General features: G+C 37.3%; 1 protein-coding gene across 5 annotated transcripts in view; it reads right to left on the bottom strand.

The window, feature by feature from the left end:
* The window catches only part of anks1b (ankyrin repeat and sterile alpha motif domain containing 1B), a 170,790-nt gene that overhangs the window by 106,632 nt on the left and 44,726 nt on the right, over positions 1 to 19,432 (bottom strand). For 4 of the 5 annotated variants that reach the window (XM_079869804.1, XM_079869803.1, XM_079869805.1 and 1 more), the window contains exons 4-9: positions 16,794 to 17,090; positions 11,991 to 12,066; positions 11,105 to 11,206; positions 9,856 to 9,978; positions 7,824 to 8,005; positions 5,100 to 5,216 (exon numbers count right to left, since the gene is read on the bottom strand). In XM_079869804.1, the coding sequence (XP_079725930.1) occupies positions 5,100 to 5,216; positions 7,824 to 8,005; positions 9,856 to 9,978; positions 11,105 to 11,206; positions 11,991 to 12,066; positions 16,794 to 17,090 (897 nt within the window). Of the gene's footprint in view, positions 1 to 5,099; positions 5,217 to 7,823; positions 8,006 to 9,855; positions 9,979 to 11,104; positions 11,207 to 11,990; positions 12,067 to 13,844; positions 13,960 to 16,793; positions 17,091 to 19,432 lie in introns of those variants that run through there. The other variant, XM_079869806.1, reaches the window with a different exon arrangement.

Genomic DNA, 19,432 nt, shown 5'->3' with positions numbered 1-19,432 from the left:
GAGAGAGAAAACAGAGAGTTGGAGAAAGAGAATAAAGCATGAAAAGTGAAAATTAGCAAATTAAAATGGCAATGATTTCCGACTTTCATAAAAATGCCTGACTACAGTTATTACCTTCTTCTATTAAACACCTTTGCAGATTTAGCACCTGCTCCCAATGTAACTATGAACTCTGTGATGCACTTTTGCTTCAGCACACCGGATGAGGTACATCTGCAGGTCAAACCCCAAAAGCTGAGAGGACTAGATGTTTTTTGTGATTTAAAGGCCTGAAGGCTTTGTTTAGTCAGTGAATGCTAACAAATATGATCCAAAATTAACCTTTTGCCACACGTTAATGCTAATTGGATTGAGAACATCGACAGTTATATAAAACAGTATTTTGCATTGTTCAATTGAAAATAAATCTATATTGTCGCCTGAAATTTTTTTTTCCCAAGTGTATTTTCCCTATTGTTATTCGTAGAATCACACATCTCTTTGTAAAAGACTATTTGTCACGAAACCCATTCAAACGTCAAGGTCCATCATTGTGTTTTTCAGGATTTTTTTTTTTTTTTTTTGAATCCTGGAGTTATTGCAATAAAAGAAAAAAACAAGTTTGGGCTTTCTGGCAGACCTAATTAAATGACTTGAGTATGGCAGGTCTTTCATGTTTTGATGTATTTCCTACTAAATCAGGAAATCAGGGAATCAGGAAAATACATAATTGAAGGGATAAACAACAGCCAATAAGCTTTAGGTGCATTAATTGCTTTAATTGTGAACTTTTGAAATGGCTTCAACACTAAGAGTCATGGACTGAAAATAAAATAAAATTAAATAAAATAATAAATTAATTAAATTAAATTAAATAAAAAATAAAAACAAATTAAATTAAATTAAATAAAGCCATATGCATGGCTTCAAAGCTACAGTGACTAAAAGCCACAATTTTGATTTTGGTTTAAGTTCAATTTTCCTCTGAGGTAAAAGTATCTCTTTGATTAATTTTGCTATGTTTTGGAACTAGGGGTGGGGCATCCTCGTTGTAGAGATCCTCTGATTGGACAAAAATCTGTCTGGTGCAGGATGAGTCATCAACAGTTGTATTCTGTTTTCCCAGAAGGGAAACAGGCATTAACTCTTATAAGTTAACTAAACTTTTAAAGAGAGAGAGTGACGAGGAAGTGACAATATGGAAAAACAGGCAAAAAGCATGACAAATTAGGGAAAAAACTTAGCTAGTCATCCACACACACTCTGAGCAGATAGTCCATAAAGGGCCAGCAGGCAGACCGGAGGCATTTTGAGCTTTGAGTCCTCCTGAGAGCTTTCTTATGCAGGAAAAACCGTCATCACCTTATCATGCACATCCTGTACAGTCTAGGAGAAGTTAACATTCATTAGTTGCCCTAATTATCTCTCAGCACCTAGGAGGAAGTGCGGAAACCTTCTCGGTAGATGAAGCCACAGTCGGGGTTCTGGAGATTTTAAACATGAGTCACGGATATACAAAAGAGATTATGCCACACTGTGGGAGAGGAGGAGGAGGACGATGAAGATTAAAACAAATATGACGGAGGAAACATTTAATGCAATCACTCGAGGGACCCTGCTGCTTTGGAATAACTACAGTCAAGGTTTTCCTTTATATTTATACGGTATAACAAAAGCGCCAGCTTGAGTGATCCGAAAGCTTAACAACGATGATTTCCAACGTGGAGAGTCAGAGACCGTGTAAATGCTCACCAAGAACAGCAGAGGTAATGATGGTGGTTGTTCATTCAGTTTTAATGCCACACAAAATTGGTATCAAGAGAACTGCACAAACATAAATAGGAACGAAGCATATGAGAAAATGGCATTGTGTCTTGTCGCTTGGTGGTAAATAACTTTTATTACTGAAATCACTCCTAAAACAAGTTTATGTTTTTTATAAATCATCCACTAATAAGAAGTTCATGTTGAATCCAGCTTTATGAAGGCTGTATATTTATATGCAGTGAAGCCCGTTCTCACTCAATCTCCTGTATATGGCTTTAAACGGCTCATAAAATACAACCAGTCGTTTAGGATTCTTATCCCATCACTGTTTTCAGAGTGATCTATTAAACACAGGGAGCGGCTCCTAAATCACACTGGGCAGTTAGTGAGACCATAGGGACATAAGTTTCCTCTAATACAAGCTCACACACACACATATAACGCCAATCTGCTCGATTAAAATGGACAATACACATGAAAAACTTCACTTCCCAGAGCACTTCATTAGCTGTAATTAGTGGCTTTTGTAAGAGCACAAAGTCAATGGGCTGGACAAGACCAACCAAATTCAGCAATGAAATGCCAGAATTTAGCCATAATCCATGTTATATGCAAACTGAATCCAGCTTTATGAAGGCTGTATATTTATATGCAGTAAAGCCCGTTCTCACTCAATCAGCAACAATAAATGAAATTATCTGAACAACAAAAAGCAACCTCAGAATAAAACCACTAGTTAATCATTATATATATATATATATAGGTTGGTAAGATATAACTAATTTATAAAATTGACAACTTTAATATATTTTAAAATGTCATTATTCTTTCAGCATCATTACTCAGTGTTACATGATCCTTCAGAAATCATTCTAATATGATGATTTACTGCACAAGAAACATTTATTATTATTATCGAAGTTGAAAACACTATAAATGCATTTCTGCCTAACATTTTTGTGGAAATTATGATACATTTTTATCAGGATTTTTTAATGAATAGAAATTTCAAAAGAACAGCATTTACTGTATTTGAAATCAAAGTATCTTGGAACATTACAACAGTGTATTTACTGTCACTTTTGATCATTTTAATGCGCCTGAATAAAAGTATTCATTTCTTTGAAGAAAAATAATCTTACTGACCCCAAACTTTTTAACTGTAATGTATATAAAAAGATTCATTATATAAATGTACTGTATAATAAGAATGCTTATTAAGTTAACATTGCCTATAATTTGCTCTCTAAGAAATACTTTCTTCATGAAGAACAAACAAAATCCCTAAGCCTAAAAAATGAGGTGTATTAAAAGTAAAAAAAAAAAAAAAAAAAAATCATAAATCTTTAGCATAAAGTGTGTTTCAACCCCCCACACAGCACTTTTTGGTCATTTACAGTTCAATTATATTATTCCTAATCTAAAACGGGTCTTTTCCAGGGAGCGAAAACAATCTGAAAATGTCACAAAAGGATATCTGTTTGTAAACAGTAATTTCATCTGCAGAGAAAAACATTGCAAAGCAGATGCTACAGATGGGAGCGCTTCCTCTGGTCTGAAATCACAAGACATTTTCAGCATAAACATGAAAAGCATGTTTGCTGACTGCAGCACTTGGATTAGAGGCGGGGGGAAAAAAGTGCAAACCATAGAAAACAAACAACACAAATGCACAGGCCCAGATTTTAAATATGCAAATGTATGACGTAACAGGAAAAACAAAAACAAGAATGGATAGAAAAAGAATAAAAGAGAGGCAGAGGAATGCTGGATAGCAGCTTGAATGAGAAAGCAGATGCTGATACCCAGTGTCTCTCTCTCTCTGTCTCCGGATGTTTTCTCTGGATGTTATTGCGCAGTGCTGTGACGCACCTGTTTTGATGGAGACTCAGATCTGTCAATTGAGAAGTGGGTGGATATCCCACGCCTTGCACTTTATGAATTCTGCGTCTCCTAGCAACTACGAGAACCCTTCAGAATCCGTGTGCATCTCTCTCCCTGCGGAGGAGAGCCAGTGACGGAGTTCAGGATTGGTTTGCGGGTGCAGAAGTATGACTCGCAGTCCGAGGAACCCCAACTTGGAGCTTGAGTCTCCCCTCCCCCACCTTCACTATCCCTGTTTCCATGGTAGCGGTAGGTCTCCTCACATGGCGCAGGTGGGCGGATCAGCGTGTGACACGGTTACACTTCCTGTGGGATAATTAGACTTCCTGTCTGAGGGATGGGAATCCCTCTTGCTCATTCTGGCATTATGAAAGCATCCTAAACATCAATCCACTCAACATTTCCACATTTATCTTTTCATCCACAATCAGAATTTAAGATAAAAAAAGTCTTTGAAGATCTTCGCGGTTAGTTGGCTAAGATTCCCATAACAACATGCCATGACTTACATACCTGATTCATCTCGCATTTTGCCATGAGAATGACTATAACTCAATATGAATATAAAACTTTACAATGGGGTCCACTTTAATTCCCATTTAGAGGTCCACCAATCAAAATTGGTGATTAAAATAGAAATTAAAATAAAATGTTAAACAAAACAAAAAAATAAATATGCATCATAAAGTATGCTAATACATAAAACAGAAATAATAAATAAATTATTATTAATTAATATTAATATAAAAATTATATTTTTAAAATAAGAAATATAAATCAGTACATAATTAGATAGATAGATAGATAGACAGATAGATTGATTTAGCTTCTTCTAAAATATATATATATTTTTATATATATTTTAATATTTTATTCATATTAAATCAACACTCTTACACTCTTATTTACACACAGAAAAGAAAAAAAAAGAATTGAAACACAAATGTAATGTTTAGCTAAAGGCATTTTTGCTTTTTCAAATGTTTGAATTGGATCATCAAAGATCGTCAACAAAAACACTGGATAATAAAGTGAAATTAAATACATAAAGTATATTTGTGTTATTTAACATATTTAATTATTGTAGGTTTGCGTAATAGAAATAAACTTTGCATTTTGAGGATAAGTGAATTTGTTTTTGTGCAAGTGAGATGAGTATGCTCACATTTAATCTAGAACACTACAATATCCATCATGTTCACACAGCGCACACAACGCCTCTGCGCTTACACCCAACATGGAGACAGGAGAGATGTCAAGTCAGTAAATGAGAAAACAAAATAAATTCTGTTACTTATTTGAAAAAGTAACTTTACTAGTTACTTGAAAAAAGTAATCTGATTACATAACTCGTGTTACTTGTAATTACCCCAAACATGATTGATACATTTATTTCTTTTGAAAATTCTTTATCCACTAAGGAGTCTGTGGCAGAATAGTAAAGAAAGGACGTGTGATACTGTGTGTACCTGAGAAAAGCCCAGGTTTCTGCAGCCATTGCAGGGAGTGAGCGCCTCCCACAGGCCTGATGGTCCGCAGCTCTTTTCCTCCTCTTCCATCGCCGGGGGCAACGGGGGTGTGGGACGCTACAGCCAGGTGGAGAGAGATACATACAGTTACATACAGTACACACAGGATCTCAGCTCATGCCAACATAACATGCCGGATATATGCTGTTGCCTTTGTGGTGGATTTTTAATAAATAGTAGTTTTTTTTTAGAACTAACCATTATAAAAATCTGACTTTAACCTGTGTTAAACTTTTACCTGACTTCCCCTTCTAGATCTAACAATATAACAAACTAAATCTTCCTTCTTCTTCTAGGTCTGAACACAATGTCACCAAAACGTTCTGTTCTTTGCCTGTATTATGTATTATATTGAGTAATCAACTGAACTGTTAACCCTTTACAATGTTTTTTTGATGATTTTACTTATGCCAGTAACAGAGGGTAAAGAAGGGAGGGACTTGCTTTACCAATTGAACCAATCATATTGATAGAAGGTGACACGCTAGTAGCACTGATCTTATTTTGATGAGTCTGTCTTTATCCTATAAAACCTGATGTATTCTTCAGCTTGGGTGAGATTCTCTGAGAATTGCTCGAGTACTCTCCCGGCCGTGATTAAAGAATTTAAAGGACATTTGCTGAAGTCTGTCTGTTCATTTCTGCTGCGCAGCAGGTGAGTTAGTTTAGAGAGGTAGACTATATATTACACGTCGATTGGAGACGACCCAGGTAGACTATATATTAAACGCCGATTGGAGACGACCCAGGTAGACTATATATTAAACGTCGATTGGAGACGACCCAGGTAGACTATATATTAAACGTCGATTGGAGACGACCCAGGTAGACTATATATTAAACGTCGATTGGAGACGTTAGGGAACGTCGATTGGAGACGACCCAGGTAGACTATATATTAAACGTCGATTGGAGACGTTAGGGAACGTTGATTGGAGACGACCCAGGTTGACTTAGAGTAGGAGCGAGATAGGGAAAAATCTACCACACCTTATACCTAAATGAGCCAATCAGCATTTTGTTAGAGGATTCAGTCTATATTTGCCCTTTTGGAGCCAAATAAGCTACATTTTGAATAAACTTTTGTTAGATTTTATTGATGATTCGTTACTGAAACAATCCTGACAAAATGTTTTGGACATTCCTCATTCAGGTAGATAGGAACTGTTATGTACAGACACTTGAACCAACTTGTTCGCTCGCAAAAAAAAAAACACTGTTGCGAGCGAACGCAAACATTTTCCGAGCGAACTCAAAAGTTTGCGAAAGAATGAAAAAGCATTGACAAATAATTTCTCCCATCTCATTTTTTTTTTCTTCACCATGTCCCTTTAGGAGCTCCGTAGTTCTGTACAAATGTGAACTGACTTACTTTGAAAGGACTTCTGATAAGTGTCTTTCTTGCTTTGCTTGTCTGTGACTTTTAGACAGTTTTTCTGTCATTTTTAGACTTTATAATACATGACTCATGATTTAAACATGTGACAATCATAGTCTGACTCTCAATGACCCATTTTGTCTGATTCTTTTCCTAAGGTTTCTTGTAACTCCAGAACTCGTGTAGAAACACATTCCTAGTCGCGTTGAGCCACAAAAACTAAAATATACAAGTATCATACACAAACGTGATGTGTATTTAATTTGTATACGATACTAGTATGTGAAACAATGATCATGTGCTTCAAATATTTGCTTTCCTGTAGCTCAGTTCATGGGTTAGATTCCCGAGAAAAGTAAGAACTAAAAAAAGGGTAAAGTGTAGCCTACCTTGAAAGCAATGTAAGTTGCACTGGATAAAAGAAACTGCCAAATGCATAAATGTAAATATGCAAGGGAAAAATAGCTGAATAATTCCTTTGACATAAGCAAAATATTTCATTTTTAATTAGATGATGCTGTTTAAAATAAAAAATATTGTTTTCTGACTGCATGTATGGCCAGTAAATGTACCTAGAACCCTTTTACAGATGCTGGAAACAACTCTAAACCCTTCAGTCAAGTCTTGGGAGTTTTTGACATGTGACTGGAATCGATCGGAAGAGTGTTTGTGTGTGTGCGTGTCTTTGCTTGTTTATCTGGGCTCTGCAGACTTTGACTGATTGACCCGACACAAACATGTTTAATTGTATCGATCAAACAAACGCAGTGGAGTATACCGTGATCCAGTGGTCACTGCGACAGATCTTCAGCAAATAACCATTACATAACGTTCTTGCACACTTTCCTAATGCACAGTTTATGTCTCTTACATAAAATAAAATTCCCTCCCTCAGCCAGCAGTGTGATGAAGCAACATCAAAAATAAGATTCTGTTTGTGTTAAATAACGTCAGTGATTAAATCTGGGGCTGTTTAGAGCTATATATATATATTTATGAGATTATATAAATTGAAGGGATACCCAGCACTGCACCCAGTGTTTAGTTCTGTGTTCCCTCTGCTGGCCATAGTGAGATACTGCATCAACAATGAAAATCTCATTAGGATCTCTTGAATATTGATATTGATCAATTTACGTGACCGATTTCATTTTCTTGGAAAACAGAAATATTTTTTATATTTTAGAGGGACGTATTCAGATTAAACGTTTCCAATCATTGTGTAAAACCTGTTCAAAAACCACCAAAAAGCCATGAACTGGACTGTATTTTCTTCGCAAGCACACCTTGTTTATTCGAGTGAGAGTGCCGTTGCGTTCCTCGTCAGACAGCCGGCCACTGCCGAAGCTCTCCATGGACTGAGAGTGAGAAGAGATGGTCTGACAAAGCTCCTCAAAGGAGCAATCCTTATCACGGCAGATCTTTATTTCATTCAGCAACTTGGACAACTCTCCTGTTACTGCATCATCTACAAACGGAAGGAGAAAGAGGGAGAGAGAATTATTATTTCTTAGTTAAATATCAATTTATTTTTTTAATATAAATTTTTACAATTATATATACAGTATATATATATTAGGGCTATCAAACGATTAATCGCGATTCATCGCATCCAAAATAAAAGTTTGTTTTTACATAATACATGTGTGTGTACGGTGTATAATTATTTTCTATATATAAATACACACACATGCATGTATATATTTAAGAAATATTTGCATGTATATACTGTGTATATATATTTATATTATATATAATTTATATCATATATAAATATTTTATATATAAATAACACATTTTTCTTAAATATATATGCATGTGTGTGTTTTTATATATAGAAAATAATTATACTCCATACACACACGTATATTATGTAAACACAAACTTTTATTTTGGATGCGATTAATCGCGATTAATCGTTTGACAGCCCTAATATATATATATATATATATATATATATATATATATATATATATATATATTAGGGCTGTCAAACGATTAATCGCGATTAATCGCATCCAAAATAAAAGTTTGTATATATATATATATATATATATATATATATATATAGTAATTTTACTTTATTTCATGTATATTATTTTACTTTCTACTACTTATATATCATTGTATTTATTACTATTACTTACAAATAGCTGTGCGCAATAGTGCAAACACTTCAGCAATAAAAAGTACAGAGGTAACACTTTACAATAAGGTTAATTTATTAAACATTAGTTAATGTATTAACTAACATGAACTAACCATGAGCAATACATTTGTTACTGTTTTTGTTCATCTTTGTTAACGTTAATAATAAAAATACAGCTGTTCATTGTTTATATTAGTACACAGTGCATTAACTAATGCTAACAAGATTTTAATAAAGTATTAGTAAATGTTGAAATTAACATTAACAAAGATTAACAAATGCTGTATAAGTGCAGTTCATTATTGGTTAATGTTAACTAATGTAGTTAATTACTGTTAACTAATGAACCTTATTGTTACCAGTACAGTTTTGTCACGTCAAATTAGCACAATATAATAAAATAAATTTTAAATTGTTTGCATTTATGGAATGTATCATGCTACCAAAAGCACATCACATTGCTCTGTAAGGGCTTTTAAATAAATGTTTACTTACAGAGCATTCATCGCGAGAGCCGACCTATTAATTTTTATTCTCTTGTCTGTTTTTCAATATTTAATCTGGGTCAAATGCTTGTTTTCTGGCACCGACTCAGTGTGCTGATGTGTGCTAACAGTAATTTTGTGGTTGGCAGACTCTCAGATTTACCTGTTATCCTTACCAAAATGCTACTCCAGCTGGAAAGGAAGACGCACACCCAGCAGTAATTTAGAGCACAAAAGGGAACGAGTGAGACTGCGCTGCAAAAACTGACCACTAGGGGCGCTGCTGACTGCACTTTCTTCATAATGAACATCCACTACTCAAAACATATACTCATTTATGCCACTATTTGTCTTCCTGTTATGAAAATACTAAGCAAAATAAGATTATTCTTAATTAAAAACAATTGTTAAGTGATTTAGGCGTTCAAACATAGGATTAAACAGTAAATATTTGCTAGGGAAAAATACAAAGCAGCAGACAACGTGCTGTAATACTATCCCTTGACCACTGGGTGTCGCACTGCACACTAAAATACATGAAAGTGACAGCAGTCATGATGAGCGGTAAGCATTTGGATGGGTCTGTCTACTTTTAAACATGTAAGTGTTAAAATAGTGTATGGTGGTTTTGATTGAATGTATTAAGAACATTGCAGTTTTCACTGATCTGACAATCACACATACTTTTATGCCGCAGAGACGGGGAGGGCACTGGTGAGGGTACTGATGTGCGTGGCGTTGGTATTGGGCGCTGCCGTGCTAAATCTTCATGGAAATTCCCTCTGTCACAATCTGACATCATATAATCTAGAGAGACAGAGATAAATGCATTTATAGTGCACAGATAAACACAACCCCAAAAGTACATTGACGTGCAAGGTCGCTCAGTTTTAGGACAGCATTAAGGGATACAGATGAGGGGTTGAAATGTCAAAACAGGCAAAACCGAAATCATTCTCTTGTCCTTTGGGGGAAAAAAACACCTTAGGTTGGTGAAAACCAAAATGTGCTGCTGTAATTGTAGCTCTAAACAACTATAGGCTACACAAGCCACATGATAACCATGAAAACAACAATAGTTTCAGACTCCCGTCAAAGACTGTAGATTATAAAACCACAGCAAGCGTGAGTTTGAGATTCCTTCACTCTGGGGAATCGGGTTCATTGACCACACAGAGACGGGGAGGAGAACTTTAATGTTGCCTCTGTCCTATAGGATGAAGGGTGATTTAGACTTCACATGTGTCCAAAGAAGACATTTTCGAGCAGTAACAGTCCTAAACTCCCAGTTTCACAACCCTCAGAAATGTATAACGCTGGGAATAAAGTGGATGGAAACAACAAGAGAGCTAAAATGAATTTAATTTAAAAACCAGATAACCACATCTTATTATTTTACGAGGGTGTGTTTTTGAAAGCAGAGATGGAACATTGGGTTCAAACACCCAACGTCTTTTGTGCCGTATGATAAACTCAGCTGGAAAGAATGAGTTTAGTTGGATCAGTATGAAGGAAGATGGAATCAGACTTCAGAATCATCCAAGGTATTATAATACTGAAAATGGGCTAAAGTCGTAATAATATGTGTATAACAAAGTAATAAACATGTAATAACTCCAAGATCTCATACATATCTCAATAAAATGAGTAAAGACTCAGTATTGGTGGTATTTGTGGTTGGTGTTTTGGCATAAAATATTTCAAGGAACAAGGATTTCTCACACGTACTAAACAACCATTGTTCTCAATCTAACACAAACTTCCTGAAACGAACTTTTATCAATCTACAAGCATCCGCCTTCTGATCTCAACCAGGAACGCGTTCCCTCATTAGCTTGTGCACGTGTGTGTGAGTGTGCTTGTGTGTTTAATGGCTTTTTTTGCTTTAAAAAAGTTTTAATGTGTGTGCGAGTATGTCTGGCAAATGCTTTACCTTGTATGAGAGAAGCAATTTGTTGTGATTTCTGAGATGGATGTTCTCTCAGTACGTCTAGAGCAGTTCTTCCCTGGCAATCTCTGATGTTGGCATCAATCCCTGAGAAAAAAATCAATAAAGAAGAAGAAAAATGGTGAATTTTTCTTAATTTGTATCTTCTTTTTTTCGTTAATTTGCTTATTTAAAAAAATAGTTTTAGTGTATTACTTTATTTAGTTTATATTTCAATGGGATTTTTTTTTTTATTCCTGATAAAGCAACACCACAAAACTGTTCCATCTGTCTATAATGGCATGACACTTAATTAGAAAATACAACAAGTGAACTGTGGTTAGCTGTTTTATATGTCAATTAGATGGCTGCGTCTTGTTTAATTAAGAGGTGCTTTTTGACAGAACACAGTGAACATGATCCAAAGTGAAGCTTGAGATATTCATTTAAATATGAAAATTAATTTTATTGAGAATTCATTTGACTTTATGCACATTTAAAGTTTCAGTTTAGTTTTCAACCAGTTTAGTTTTTGTTTTAACACAAAATATGCAAATAAATGAGATATTATTAAATATGTTTAATATTTTTTTTCTTTTTAATGGAAATGACACAATAGAAAAATCCAGACTTCTTCCCATAAACCCATAAAAAAAACACAAAACAAACAATTTTCCCAAAATAAAACTTTCCATAACAATAAAGCTATAACAGAGTGATTACACCACCCTTTCCTTATACAACAAGTTCTGCAATCTCCAGTTCCTGTTCCACAGCTGGCACACTGACAGGGAAGCTGTTAGGTCACAGGTCACACAAGTAGTTTAAACAAACCATGGCCGTGCAACATCCCCATCCCAACCCCACACACATGCACTTCCCCAAGACATACCTGAGTCAAGCAGTAGCTGAACAACATCCATCTTTCCGAAGAGAGCGGCTTCATGGAGAGCGCTTCCTTTCTCTGTCTAGGGATAGAAAGATTTGAAGTCAATATTTTAAGCCTAAATGCCTCGCGTAAAGAAGTAAACGGCAGTAATACACTATGGCGTCATTACTACTTGCAGTCTATCAGCCGTCTACTGGGGCGACTGGCAGGGTATTTTATATCACGCTCGCTGTGAAGTCCTTAACTACACCCAATTTAGCTCTGGAAACATTTATTCAGTGTACTACAATTAACTACAATGGCGCTGTGAATTTATGAGGCTGACTGACGGGAGCTTGAGAGGGAAAGAAACGGGCAAATTAGACCAAACGGCAGTCGAGACAGATTACGAGAGCTTCTTGCACTGGTGAGCGTGGTCATTTTAATAGGCCAATGGGAGACCGAACACGATACCAAATCAAATCGGCCCTCTCCGGGCCTTCATTAGTGCAGAGGCATCTGTACAACTCAAGTGCTTGCTCTTCTCCCTGTATTCCCTCAATGGATGTGATGATGCAATACACATTAAACAAGAACTACAGGGACTCACTGTAATACTTAATCCTGCACCTCATATTGCTGCAAATCAGCACTGACCTTCTGCAAGGCAGTCTGGGAGAGCCAAGACTACCTATTTTGAGAAAGATTTAGGCACTGTTTTTGTCTAGCAATAGCATTAATGGCATTCATCTTTTTTTCTCTTAATAGTCCTGATAGATCATGTTAAGTTTAAGTCTTTGTAACATTACCAACAGGGCATTCTCTTACCATCCGTATGTGCTTTTAAAAAAATCACGTACACGTCTAATGAACGTCTGTGGCCGCTGTATATGTTTCTTGCAATAGGATTGTGGGCTCTGGGATGTTTGGCAGGTAGGAATGCTCAGAATTTGCTCTGATTTGGTGTAAAGCCAATTTTCTGGGTCAATTTCAAATCAAGTGAGAGCGCTGCAAATTTCTGAACTGGAACCGCTTTTGGGATGGTCTCATTGGTCAACAGATGTCTACGTCACAGAGTCTTGCAGCAAAAAAAGAAAAAGAAATTTTTCGCTTTAATACCCATTTCAATTTTTATATATAGGATTTAGGGATGTATCATCCCCATTTAATTCAGTTGAGTATTGTTTTCTGATATGCACCCTAAGGGACGTTCACATACAGTAGAATATGTTATTACATTACAATGTACTCTTCACCATTGTTTTTCACTCGCGTTTTGTGTCTTTTGCAGCTTCTCGTGCGGCGTTCTAAAAATGTGTCACAAGTTAAAGAAGATCAACTTCTCGAGACATTGTGTTTTTTCTATTCCAACACCCTGTGTCTTGTGTTTTTAAATGCAAAAACAAGTTGTGTGTAAATTGAAGAAGCTTGTGTCTCAAGACCCCTGAGTTCTGTTCCATTCAGTCGGGCCGGTCGCACTGTTCTTGATCACAACAACGCATCCTGTGAACGCCCACGAGTCTGCTGAAAGTTCTTAGAAAGAAGTTGAAAATGAGGCAAACACACACATGAGGTTACATAAAAAGAAGACTATAAATGTAGTGCTGGTACACTGTCGGAAGAAATGTGGAAAAACACATTGTACCTTTAGTATTGTGAGTCCTCGGGTACTAATATGCATTCTTTAGATGTTCATTCTTTAGATAAGGCACAAAAGAGTGTGTTTGAGGGTACAGCCCCAGTGATAATTTAATGGTACAGTTTTTTAGACAGCGTACTATCAAGCATAAACCCAGTAAATCTGAGGATACAAACATAAAGCTTCCATAAATTTTCGCCTTTAAACATACAGAGCTCACATCCACTGTGGTTACTTACTCAGAGAAAACCCACAAAATAGTCACAGATAAGACATTCATCCTTGAACCTGAGGTTAAAGTCCAGACCAGATCACTGAATAGTCCAGAATGACTAAAAAAATTGTGAATGAGGCTTAATCCTGAATGAGCATGGTAAATACTGCAGAGCGCACTGTTCTTCTGAAAGTTTAAGCTCAGAATTATGTGCTGTTCGGGATGAGCAGCGAGTGCACCCACAACGGGACAGGAAGTCCCCCCCTCCTCTGAATGAGGACCACTTCCTGTCCGGTTTCCCATGGCGATTAGCTATTGATGTCACCAGGAGGAGGAAATCGATTCACTCTCACTGTGCTTCCAGGAATTGAGAAGCGGTGAAAAGATTGCCTTCATCTCTCTTCCTCACTGTTCTCCTTCAGCTGAATGTTCTTGCAAGTTACGCACTGACACAGTGTCTTTCTCAGAGGAAAGAAGATGGAAGACTAGAGAGAAATGCATCATAAAAGATTCACTTTCACCCCTGCGATCCCACATTCCATGTTGGGGGTGTTTTGTTATTTTTTTGTTGTGTTTTTCAAATCTACATTTCATTTGTCCAAAATTCAGCTTATCATAAATGCGTATTAAGCATCATTTCTCATTCACAGTGGACAGACAAATTGTAAAAGCACTCTTTGTTGCACCTTACAGTGTTAAAATATGAATGTTCAAAAAATACTGTCTTTCATTGAGACAGGAGACAGAGAGGGACAGAGGAAGGGGAATCCATGCTTTCTGAGATCAAAGCTTCCTCTGATCATCCTCTCTCACACACACACACACACAACACAGAACCATTCAATCACAGACAATTCAGCAGCTTTCCGTCACACACACACACACACACACACACACACACACACACACACACACACACACACACACACACACACACACACACACACACACACACACACACACACACACACACACACACACACAAAATCACAAAATGCAGTTTCTATACAAACAGTGTTGTAGTTTAACAACCCCATATCTAAAAAGAACAGAGGCAAAACCCTTATTTTAATAAACCTTTCATGCACATAATTATTTTTATCATACTAACAATGATACATTTACTATTCTCTGTCTAATCCTAAATTGTTTTCAAAGGAATTCACCCTAAGGAATTTATTTTTTCCTTTTACATTTTATTAATGAATTGTTTTTACAATTGAGGGCATTCCCAGATGTCCTCAAATATTCCCAAAGGGAAGGTTTGTACAATTTAGGGTCACTTCTTGGTACAAAATTTGTCCCTAAAGTATAACATAAGTAAACACACACCAGGGAAGCCTGAGGAAACCCTGTATTGAGAACAGAGTGTTCCTCTACTGCATTTCACTTACTCTCACAGCTAGATGAATTATTCATTCATTTGAGCCCTTAAACCATTCACACACTCTCTCTCTCACACACAAATGAGCATGAAAAATACAAAGTTCTGTTATAAAACTCTAGATGGCGCAGGCTCATAAGTCCTTAAACGTACACTATGTACTTTTTTTCGCCGCTAGGGGTCGCTAACCTCTTTACAATAACAAAGGCGTAATTTGATGACGCAACATTTGCTAAGAATTATGGATCTTGTCGTCAACGTCAAGCCGACCGATCTAATAATGTTTATGGATGAGTAAATACATCGATGTTTTTATCATGACTGTGATATGAAGCAGGTCGGGATTGCTAAGAGACAGCTATCAGCTCCACACGCGACGCGAGTCCCGCGGATATAAAAGAAATATGGACATTTCATTCCACCGAACTACACACAAGTGCAGAATTACTACTCACAGGTCAGTTTATTAGACAAATTAAACTCGTGAGGTAACGCAGCGCTGTTTCACTTGGTCTAACATTACACTAGCACACTAAACTGCATTTGAATGTGTTGAAATTTATGTGTTAGTTTGTCTGTATGAGACTAGCAGTAAGCTAGATCAGCATTAGAATAACATACAGATCATATTCTAACATTTTATCATTGTTGAACTATATAACATTGATTAGTTTTATGTACTGTAAATGTGCTCACCTGTTTAATAAAGTACATGTAGGAGCGGTCGAAGTCTCGGACGTGGAGCTCTCGGCATCTCGAAAACACCGCGCTGATATTGATTCTCGTTTTAGCTCTCCTTTTTTATCCAAAGTCTGCTTGCCATGGTCCATAATGTTTGAACGAAACAACAACAGCGTGCAGATAGACATTACGAACTACACAGTTGTCCACGTCTGTCGCCTTGGTTACTATCAGAGAGCTCTGGTTGCTATGGCAGTACGAGCGGAAACCAGGGAGAACGCGGATATGACACCATTGACAGCGACAAAACGGAAATAAAGAAACGGTACGTGTCTTCGAATTAAATTACAAATTTCTCCTGGTTTGAAAGTTGTTGGAAACAGTCGGGATAATGTAAGTACACAACTAAAAAAAATATAGTGATTTTTGCTATTTTTAAAGCAAAAAAGTTACATATTGTACCTTTAACCCAATCTAATTGCAATTAAATCATTATCTATAGGGCACAGCTGATTGGTAGCCAATGAGCGACATTTAAATTCTTGCCTATTGTTTGCTGTAGCAGTTTGCAGTGCGCTTTCAGAAACCCTCCACCTCCCCCAGCTCCACCTGTATAGATCTGCTACAAGTGTGATTCATGTATGCTATTTTGTACAGCAGCAGCATTTCTTGCTTGCTCATAGCAGCATGTCATGTGTACTGGCAGTAGCAAGTTCTGTCCTCGCTCTGCAGCAATAACAGCAGCAGCGTAGCAGATCTATTCCGCCAAGACCAAACACATTAACATTGTCATACTTATTCCCATGCCAAACTCCGAGAGTTGTCATGACAATACTGAGAGCTGGAGCAAAAAAAGTGTGTGTAACATATGAGTTCAAGAGGAAGAGGATATCCTGTTCACGCACTGACCTGTGTGTTAACGTCCATGTCAGCCTCCAGCAACACTCGAACTGTAGTGTAATGGCCATTCCGTGCGGCCAAGTGAAGAGGCGTGTGTTTGCGTGTATTGCAGCTCATGAGGTTGGGGTGGGCTGTCAGTAGCATGCAGACCACCTGCAGGCGACCGTACATGGCGGCCAGGTCCAGCGGTGTTTCCCCGCGACTGTTCCTCATGCTGGGGTCCGTCAGCTCCTGCAGCAAAACACGGACCACCTCGGAGTGACCGTACTGAGCCGCACAGTGCAGAGCCGTCTCCTTCTCAAGGTTCTACATCAGAGAGAGAGAGACAAGGAGAGACAGTGTGTAATAAATTCATCATGAAGAATCCATTATCCAAACATGAGCTGTCATTTAACCGTGACAACTCACTGTCAATCACTCACTGCCCTAAATATCTCCCATAATGCAATGCAACTGCCTGCAGGCTATTGTCAGGGGTTTTTTTACACATAAGACGATACACAGCAGCAAAGATGCACATCCTGATTGGATCCCTCTATCACATGAATGCTAGTTAAAACTGATACAAATTACTTGAAAGTGAAACATCAGAATGCAATAGCTGTCATGTTGTCATCATATAATGATGAAATGATAGATCTAATGGCAGTGTTGAGTGGGTGCTAGGTGTTTTTAGTGACACAAGTCAAAATATATATGGCTAGATATGGTTTATTTATTTTCATTGACTGATCGCTTAGAAACGTAATAGCACAACTATCCTCCATGTGCGCAAATGGTGTGGGATGAATCAGAGGTTTGTTCAAATCTGTAAACCGACAAGTTTACTGAGAATATCATCCAATAATGAAACTAGAACTGTGCATTGGCAAACAGGCCATAACCCTATTGTAACATAACAGCACCCTCTACTGCCACTACTGCACACCACCCTTGTTCTCTTGACTATATATGTTTGTGTTTGTGTGTCTAAAGGGGTGTTCCAACAAACTCAGGCCAGCGAGAAATGAGCAGTTATGTCTGTAGCATGAAGACAGAAGGAGCATTCTTGCAAGTCTGGCAATAAACAAGACAGCTGCAGTGAGAGAAAGCGGCCACTTTAACTGCAATGACTTATTTCAAGCAAATGGGTTCCTTAATTAGCCAGACATGATTGAAAATGATGATAAGAGACTCCCAGTCCCTGAAGCAACACAAAGAAACAGACCTGATACTGCAGTCAGATTTTTCTCACTCTCTCTATCGCTCACTCATATTTTCTGTCCTTTAATCTCCCTTTTTTGGCCTTGAACACTAAACACACACAGTAATTTCCTGCATCTATATACGCAGCCCCCATTGTGCATCTGTATGTCGGCCAGACAGCGCAATATCCAGAGAGACAGCGAGGTTGCTTTCCCACTCCATACTGTTCACACCCTATTGGTTAATTTCCAAGATGGGCTGTCATGATAAAACAACAGAAGAACAGGCAATCACATTCAATAAATGAAATGACACATAATAGTGACGGTGTATCTAGAGCGATCAGCACTTTAGACGACACAAAACACATAATTAAAGTATAAAATAGACAAACAGTCTCAACAAAAGTGCTTTGTTCAGAGATGAGGACCCCGTGAGTCTCGTCTCTTAGCGGAGCACTAAAGCAGATGTACAGACAGACAGTACAGCCCACGGGAGGATAGAGGAGGTGTGGATGAGTGCATTAGTCTCGCCTATCCTGTACAATCCAATGCAGTTTAATGCGGATTCGTTTCTTGAGCCAGTATTTTAGAATTAAAGGAATATATCCGGGTTCAATACAAGTTAAGCTCAATAGACAGCATTTAATGTTGATTGACACAAATAAAATAAAATAAAATAAAATGTACTTAGGTAATTAAAGGTACTTACAATGGAAGGGAATGGGAAATTTTTTTGGAGGGTTTAAAAGCAGAAAAATTTATAATTTTATAAAAGCACTTTGATTCTTCCATTAAAATGTGTACTATAAAGGTGTTTAAATAATCATTTTACAGACATTTTAGGGTTTTATGGTATATGGCATCACTCCCATTGTGTCTCACTGTAACCCAGATTTTTGCTTCTTTATTATTTTAAGAAAATGAGAGACAAGTGGAAATTACTTTTTTGTGCCCGGAATATTCCTTTATATAAACCACCATGCCATTTCATACACAGGAAGCTGGGTCCAGAAGTGACCATTGAACTATAAGACACATGGTTCAACTTATTCTCTTACATACTGTATGCTTGTTTGGCTAAGGCAGGAAGCATAGGAGCCGGGGATGGCCGAGCACCCATTTAAAAACACAAGATATTCTCTATTAATTTTAAACAATCAAAAAATCAATTGAGAATTGAAAGCCTCTCTGTGCTACTTGACCAATAAGGTGGATCTAAATCCAGAACTGTGAATTGTAAGGAGAAATGGGTGAGAGTGTTAACACGGTGGATCTGACACCGGACTCACAAACACATCTGGCAAACACTGTGTGTGTGTGTGTGTGTGTGTGTGTGTGTGTGTGTGTGTGTGTGTGTGTGTGTGTGTGTGTGTGTGTGTGTGTGAAAGAGAGAAATAGAGGAATTCAGAGGGCCGTCTCTTGTGGGCTCAGAGAATCTGGAGTCAGAGAAAATGGTGTAAC

This window comes from Squalius cephalus (genome assembly GCF_949319135.1).
Source record: "Squalius cephalus genome assembly, chromosome: 4".
NCBI classification, from domain to species: Eukaryota; Metazoa; Chordata; class Actinopteri; order Cypriniformes; family Leuciscidae; genus Squalius; species Squalius cephalus.
Note: the sequence above shows the minus strand (reverse complement) of the source record. Positions and strands in the feature narration are given on the sequence as shown.